Here is an 8,360-nt window from a genome sequence, read left to right as displayed (position 1 = left end):
AACATCAAATGGTTGGCTTGAGAAATTTAAATGGCAACATGAGATCTCCCAGAAAGTCTTTGTGGTAAATCGAATGAAGTTCCAGTAGAAGTTATGGAAGAGTCCATTAAAAAGTTCAGAGGCTTCAAAGATGACATCTTTAATGCTAACAAGTGGAGACTCTCTTTCAAGGCGATGCCTGACAGGAGCCTTATCATGAAGGGTGACAAATGTAAAAGCAGAAAACTTTCCAAAGAATGTTTCACAGTTCTGCTGTGAGCTAGCTCAGCTGGAGAAAAACTAAAGCCCTGGTGATTGGTAAATTGGCAAAGCCAGGTGCATTCAAGAACCTGAAGCACAATGGCCTCCCCATCACTTGGATGACTGGTGTCCTATATTTGAGGAGTGGGTGAGTAGTATCAACCAAGAAATGAAGAAGAAGAAATGATCTATTCTACTGACAGTTGACAACTGTCCTGACCACCCACGTGTGAATCATCTCACAAATATGACACTGTAATTTCTGCCTCCAGAAGCAGTTGATGAAGTGGATCAGAAGGGTGTTCCGAATTCTGTCCCACAGTCTCTGTTTGAAATACTGTATTTGTTCCCTGCTTCAGAGCAGTAATTAAAGAACACTTAGTTTTTACTTGGGCAGTGAGGGAGCTCAATACATGACCTTCAAGCCCCCTGGACTTTACCAACTGACTTCTCCCCCAAGACTTCCTTCCACGACGCCCTGCAATAAAAGTAAATAACCCTGGATTTACTGATTTCCTGGCTTAGCTATCTGCTACATGATGTTGTCATTCCAGGTCTTGCTAATCCTAGCGTCAGTGTCTCGGTCCCGGCTCTGAGTCCACCGGCAAGTCAGACCTTTGGGGTTTCTGGTTCCCAGTCCACGCAGAGCGACCTGAGGTCTCCTCGCGCGCCCGCTGGAGTCCCAGCATTGGGCGCGCCGCTGGACTACATTTCCCACAGTGCTCCGGGAAGTCGGCGCCACTGAGGTCGGAGCCCGGCTGGCGAGCTCGGGCGGAGATTCCTGGGAGTTATAGTCCAGTCCGGTAGAGCCGGCGCTGCTGCGGGCTCGGCGCGGGCCTTTGTCTGTCTGCGGGCGCGCGCCGCTGCGGTGAGTGAGGCCGCCGGCCGGGTTAGTACACCCGGGCTTTAAGCGGGACTGCGCTGTCAGGCCACCGCCCCCAGGCCCTCGGCTTGGCCGCCTTGCGCCTGCGGTCCCCGCGGCAATAAGCAGGGCTGGCCGGCCTGGGCCCCGAGGGAGGCGCGAGAGGAGAGGTCTGTGGCCGGCAGAAAAGGGTCCACTGAACCGGACAGCGGGGTGCTTAGGTCAAGGAGGCAAGGGCCCTGGAGGCCTGAGGCGGAAGGGGAGGGTCTGCGCGAGAGCTGGGGCCTCGTGGAGCGCTGCGCCCGCAGGGCAGTGCCGAGACCAAGGCCCTGCACTCCAGAAGCAGGTGTGCCTCCAACCCCCAGGGTTTCAGGAGAGGGACGGGAAGACAGCGCAGGCTTTCTAGGGTGGGCAAGAAGAGGCTGGCTATTTTTCGATTCCAGCCCGGAATTAGGTAATAGCCACAGGGTGGAGAATGGGAGAAACTGGGAGTCGGATGTAGGGGAAAATCACCCCCTGCCCATCCTGAAAGCTCCTCATCCTGAAACTCTACTCCAAGAGGTTCCCAAGACGGCAACATTTACCCTCTCCTAGTCCTCTTCTGAAGAGACTATGTTTAGTCTCTCCTAGTCCTCTTCAAAGGACTCTCAGAGTATAGGACTTCTAAAGACTGTAGGTTGTGTCAGAGACCCTTCACATTTGGTTCTTTTATGCTTCTGGGAGCTACCCAATAAGACAGGTATTAACCTAAATAAGTGAGGAAACTGAATCAGAGCTGTTCAATTAGTTGCCCAAGGTCATAACGGGGAATCGCTGCAAAAATCTTAAAGAGTCTCTTAGGACCTATTTCTGTGCTTTTTCCAAAGGATATAATGGCCTTTCTAAAAGGAAAAACAGTATTTTCGACTATTAAGACACTTTCTCCAAGATCTGCAGGAAACTGATTCCTCAGACCTGTGATCTAGGGAGGGAAAAGATGACACTGTCCCCTTTATAAATCAAGAAAGTGCCTGAGACATGGCTGAGTTATTTGTTGAAGACCTCATGGCAGGTAGAAAGACACACTTGTTCTGACCAAACTTTTCTGTAATGCCCAGCGACAGAATCCAACCCCAGGTAGCGGGTGCCATGTGCTTTCCACTAACTCTTAGTGGATGTGCAGTTGTTAAGCAGGAATACCCGAGAACTTCCAAGTGAAGTGTTGACACTCTGGTAAGGAAGTCCTTTATAGCTTGTGTTTCAAGTTGCAAGTGAGTCCTCCAAATAAACATTCACATTGGCTCTCCTCGTTATCACAACACTTAGCAAAACGTACAGTTGCCAAGAAGAACCAAACAAAACAAGAATTGTAAGCACCATGCTACTATCTAAATCAGGCTAGCACTTTGATAGGACATATTAGAGGGAAACAGATTATGTACTGAACCCTACATTTTTAAAAAAAGTATACGAATTCAGTAATTAGGGTACTGAAGTAAGAAGAAATATTCAAAAATAGCAGGAAAAGATTATGTGGAACACCATATAAAAGAATTCCTTACACATGGAAGAGTCATTCACTCTGTTCAAACTCTGTTCCCTTCTGTCCCATTTTATAAGAATCCTTACCAACTCTTCAGTAGGATGAGCTAGAGAACTTTCTAGTATAAGAACACAGGGTTTGGATCTAGAAAGTCTTGGATTTGAACCTTTGCTCCACCTTGATTCCTTACTGGTCGTGGGACTTTGAACAAGTTACTTAATCTGATTGAAGTGCCTTGGGCTTGGTTTTGGAGTCCTGAGTATGTCTTACATTTCCAAGAATTATCAAGTGTTTACACTTCTTTAGAACTGGTACTTTCATATCTTCAAGAGTAGGAGAGGGGTGGTTCTGGGTCTGGAGAACTAAGAATTGTTAAAAGGTAACACAGGAAATCCCTTCTTAAAAGCCCTTATAACCTATGGAGATACTGGAGAGGACTGCTGGAACTATATCCAACATGGAAAAAATTGTGAAGTCTGAAGTGCTGGGTTTGTTTTTTTTTTGTTTGTTTTGAGACAGAATCTCAAGCTGTCACCCTGGGTAGAATGCTGTGGCATCACAGCTCACAGCAACCTCAAACTCATGGGCTTAACAATTCTCTTGCCTCAACCTCCCAAGTAGCTGGGACTACAGGTGCCCGCCACAACGCCCAGCTATTTTTTTGGTTGGAGTTGTTATTGTTGTTTGGCGGTCTGGGCTGGATTTGAACCTACCAGCTCTGGTGTATGTGGCTGGCACCCTACCACCGCTTGAGGTACCGGTGCTGAGCCAGAAGTGCTGGGTTTTTAAATTCTGAATTCCTCTGGGACTTGGAGGATAGGTTAGGTGAGGGAAGGAAGTGGGACTATCCCAATCATGTGCCAAGACCAAACAAACAGGAGGGACCAGTACCTTGGAATCAGCAGGCAAAAATACATATTTATGCATTCTCTGCCTTCTCACCTCCTATTTCCTCCTGGAGTCATTTGAATGTGGCCCTGGCAGCTTTGAGCCCATGTTGTAGTGACATTGCAGGTGACTGGAATTAGATCAGGTGATCCATATTTCCTATATTTACTTGCACCCCAAACCAGAGCTCCTGTTAACTTTATCCTTCCTATTTATCAATTCTGTCTTTTCCTGTTGGGTTTTGTTTGTTTCCCTCAGGTGCTCAGGACCAGCCCATGGAAGAATCGTATGAAGAGGTGGTGACTAAGGTCATAACAGCAGAAGTGGACATGTTTGGATTCCCAACAGCTACCCTGCTGGACTGTCATGGAAGATACACCCAGAATGTAGCATTCTTCAGTGAGTAAATCAGTTGATGGCCAGGATGCCCTCAGTTCACAGATACTCAGTGTTCCTGCCCTCAGCACTGGCAGGCAGTCTGAGAAAGTGAAGACTTTCCTTTGGTGCAACTTACTCTGCCTAGATGTTACAGGAAAAGCCTACAGGCTGGAGTTAGAAATAATACTAAAGTCCAGGCATGGTGGCTCACACATTTAATGCTAGTACACTGGGAGGCTGAGGCAGGAGGATCATTTGAACCAACCTAAGCAAGAGCAACTCTTCTCTACCAAAAAAAAAAAAAAAAAATGTTTTAATTGCCTTGGGCTTGGTTTTGGAGTGCATAGTACGTTTTTGGGTTTAATTTTTTAAAGAAATAATAGTAGAAGTAGAGCAAGAGAACAAGCTTGATACAGGAGTAGTCTTGAGGTTGTTTCTGAGAAACTGAACAACCAGCTTAAACTCAGTGCTGTCACTGACTATGGATAAGGCAAGGGAACAAGGAGAAAATTCCCCTAGGATGACACCAAAAAAACAGTTAACAGTCATGAATGGACCCATATTAAAATTGTACTAGGAGGACAGTATTGGAAAATAGTCAATATCTATCATAGGTAGTGTTTCAGAATAACTTCCAAACCAAAGTTGATTTCATTTCCATCATAGCTTAGTAGACTGAAAATAACATAGGTTTTAAAGGGAGAAATTTCTTTTTTTTTTTTTTTTTGCGATAGAGTCTCACTATGTCGCTCTTTGTAGAGTGCTGTAGCATCACAGCTCACAGCAACCTCAAACTCTTGGGCTTAAGCGATTCTCTTGCCTCAGCCTCCAAGTAGCTGGGACTATAGGGACCCACCACAACACCTGACTATTTATTTTTTTTGGTTGTAGTTGTCATTGTTTGGCAAGCCTGGCCTAAATTCGAACCCACCAGCTCCAGTGTATGTGGCTGGCACCCTAGCCACTGAGCTACAGGTGCCAAGCCAAAGGGAGAAATTCCTTGAGTCAAATTTCCTGACTAAATCTGTGACATTAGACAAGTTAACTTCCTTAAACTTCAGGCTCTTCATCTGTAAAACAGGAAGCTGTATCTTTTAGGGTTGCAGGGGTTAATGATGACAAATGTAAAGTGCTAAGGATTCTGCTACATATTTTCTAAGGTCATGGAACTTACTCTACTGTCAATAGAGAAGACTCGACAGAGGTGGATTTCTTATGAAGCTAATGAAACTAAAGCTTTAGGATCACTTGCAATGCTCTCTTCAAGGCCCTGTACCTAATTTTATACATTTTCTTAAAGGGGTACCCATAATATTTTAAAGCTTTGAGCCTTACACAACCTGGATCCACACCTGTTTTGGGATCAGATAAAAATTTGGTGTGAGGCTATATATGATCCTGTATAAGTTTTCTTAATTTTCTGAGCCTGTTTTTCATCTAAAGATATAATCATGTCTACTTTACAAGATTATATGTGAAGCTAAAATTAAATTTAAAGGCTGGGGTGGTGGCTTACACCTATAATCCCAATACTTTGGGAGGTCAAGGTGAAAGGAATGCTTGAGGCCAGGAGTTCAAGACCACCCTGGGCACCCCCATCTCTACAAAAGAATTAGGAAAATTAGCCAAGCATGGTGGTCCACACATAATCCTAGCTAGCTACTCAGGAGGCTAAGGCAGGATCACTTGAGCCCAGGAGTTCAAGGCTATATTGAGCTATGATCATGCTACTGCACTCTAGCTTGGGCCAACAGAACAAGACCTTGTCTCTTAAAAAAAAAAAAAAAGAAAAAAAAGGAAAAAAATTAGAGGCAGTAAACTGCCATAGAGCATTCTTTTGTATGAATTCCAACTCTAACCTACCTATGTGATTTTTGACAATCTTCCTGTGTGCTCATCTGTAGCAATCTCTTGGGATTATTTTCAGGATTAAATTATCTATGCATGGGTCATAGTACATATATAATGCCAAGCATATAATACCCACTCAAAGTATTGTGTTTCTTCTTTTCCCTATGCGTCTCATTCAATATACTGGTGCATCTCATATAACTTCCCTCTCATTTTACCAGATGTGATGACTGAAGCTCACCACAAATATGATCACTCTGAGGCCACAGGATCCTCAAGCTGGGATACCCAGAATCCTTTCAGAAGAGAGAAGCTGGAACAAAAATCCCCAGATTCTAAGATGCCACAGGAAGATTCACCTGGAACAAGACAGAAGGTCTATGAATGCCAGGAGTGTGGAAAATCCTTCCGGCAGAAAGGTAGTCTAACATTACATGAAAGAATCCACACTGGTCAAAAACCTTTTGAGTGTACCCACTGTGGGAAAAGCTTCAGAGCCAAAGGCAATCTTGTTACACATCAGCGAATACACACAGGAGAAAAGCCTTATCAGTGCAAGGAGTGTGGGAAAAGCTTCAGTCAGCGAGGTAGTCTGGCTGTCCATGAGAGACTCCACACTGGACAGAAACCCTATGAGTGTGGTATTTGTCATAGAAGCTTTAGAAATCAAAGCAACCTTGCTGTTCACAGAAGAGTTCACAGTGGTGAGAAGCCCTATAGATGTGATCAGTGTGGAAAAGCCTTCAGTCAGAAAGGAAGTTTAATTGTTCACATCAGAGTCCACACAGGCCTGAAGCCCTATGCCTGTACCCAGTGCAAGAAGAGTTTTCACACACGAGGGAATTGTATTCTGCATTGCAAAATCCACACAGGAGAGACACCCTATCCATGTGGCCAATGTGGGAAAAGCTTCACTCAGAGAGGAAGTCTAGCTGTGCACCAGCGAAGCTGCTCACAAAGGCTCACCCTTTGACCACTCTCTTCAAAGGAAGTTATCTTTATGAATTAAGAGTACAAAATCCTCTGAGATCAAGCAACATAGCTAATTCTGTGAATGGAGAATCTTTCAGAAAGACATAATTGAGTAGGCAAACTGACTTTTCTCTTTCCCCCAGATGAGTATGAAAAATAAATGTCTTGTTTATTATCATTATAATGTATGTTTTGCAATTTCTGTCAGTTTATTTTGACCTAGTTTCCCAAGTTATCCCCACTAATCTATTGCCACTCTAGAGATTGTTCTGTGTATAGCAAATACAGATTTTCAATGTGTAACTTACATCACTAGTCTTTAAAAAAAAATCAATCTGCTCGGCGCCTGTGGCTCAAGTGGCTAAGGTGCCAGCCACATACAGCTAAGGTGGCGGGTTCAAATCCAGCCCAGGCCTGCCAAAAACAACAATGACGGCTGCAACCAAAAAATAGCCAGGCGTTGTGATGGGCGCCTGTGGTCCCAGCTACTTGGGAGGCTGAGGCAGGAGACTTGCTTGAGCCCAGGAGTTGGAGGTTGCTGTGAGCTGTGATGCCACGGCACTCCACCCAGGGGGACAGCTTGAGGCTCTGTCTCAAAAAAAAAAAAAAAATCAGCCTCTTATGAATCCCAAGTTTCTTTTCTTCCTTACATATTCAATTTAATCTTATTTTACATTCAAGACCATTAACCGCAATCCATGGGGTAAATCTAATAATCAATTATCTAATTAATAATCTCTTATTGAACTTCATTACCTGGATGATACCCTCAATAGCCTAACAAACTATTCATGTCCGCTGGAAAGGGCCTATCATTTTCTTACAAAAGATTCCATTTTGAGCCTGCAGAGGTTTAGAGTTTGGGCATTGAGATGTACTTCGGTCTTCCACTCCTGAGACAGAAATAATTCACCTATTGCCAAAGGGCAGATGATGACTACTTACTACCTGTGCCATTTTTCAAGATTCCTAAACCTATTATCACATCCTCTGTAAAAGGAACTCCTACTTTGTGAGAGACGTTGTCCTAGTCTTTAGCAACAATAGCAATATTGTGGAGTTGGAGTTACCTAGAGGAAACATAAGTGTCCTTATTACTGAGCCCAGACTTGTAGTTTGTCAATAATGAAGTTCCACTCTCCAACAACACTATCCTCTTCTTCCTTTTACACATGCACAAATAAATTTGGAATATAACCCTCTCAAATTTTCTTTTAACCTCTGAGGGATGAGATCTGAGGAAAGTTGGAGAGGAAAAATTGGCTTTTAGGGGAAATTCCCATTTTTTTATCTTGGCCACCTCTAAAATTTTTCTTGATGAGAATCTATATAATTGAAATAACAAATGATGTAGATGTGTAGTCTTCTTGAGGTGACACCATTCCATTCTTTCTACTAGGTCCTATAAACTGTAGTTTCCTTAATCTCAAAAAGTTTGATAGACAATCTTTATCATTTAATGCGGTAAATAATATCAAAAGTCTTTTAGCATCAAAACAATTTTGGAAACACTGGATTTGAATAACAAAACATTACTCCTATAAAAACTCTTGATAACATTTGAAGATGTATACAAGAATGTTCATTTCACCCTCATTCATAATAGCGGCTCAATGGAAATAATTCAAATGTCTAAAAATAGATGAA

General features: G+C 43.4%; 1 protein-coding gene across 2 annotated transcripts; it reads left to right on the top strand.

The window, feature by feature from the left end:
* Positions 1-1,014: 1,014 nt before the first annotated feature.
* On the top strand, positions 1,015-6,895 carry ZNF32 (zinc finger protein 32). 2 transcript variants are annotated; one of them, XM_012809401.2, is made up of 3 exons: positions 1,015-1,108; positions 3,771-3,911; positions 5,963-6,895. In XM_012809401.2, exons 2-3 carry the CDS (start codon positions 3,788-3,790, stop codon positions 6,712-6,714), a joined length of 876 nt encoding a protein of 291 aa, XP_012664855.1. In that variant the 5' UTR covers positions 1,015-1,108; positions 3,771-3,787; the 3' UTR covers positions 6,715-6,895. The 2 variants fall into 2 exon arrangements, with proteins under 2 accessions (XP_012664855.1, XP_023372975.1); XM_023517207.1 differs by lacking the exon at positions 1,015-1,108 and adding an exon at positions 1,111-1,323 and having other exon boundaries at positions 3,771-4,015.
* Positions 6,896-8,360: the final 1,465 nt, after the last annotated feature.

This window comes from Otolemur garnettii, unplaced genomic scaffold (assembly GCF_000181295.1).
Source record: "Otolemur garnettii isolate 467f Iridium unplaced genomic scaffold, OtoGar3 scaffold00105, whole genome shotgun sequence".
Taxonomy (NCBI): Eukaryota; Metazoa; Chordata; class Mammalia; order Primates; family Galagidae; genus Otolemur; species Otolemur garnettii.
This window is presented reverse-complemented; position numbering and strand designations above follow the sequence as displayed.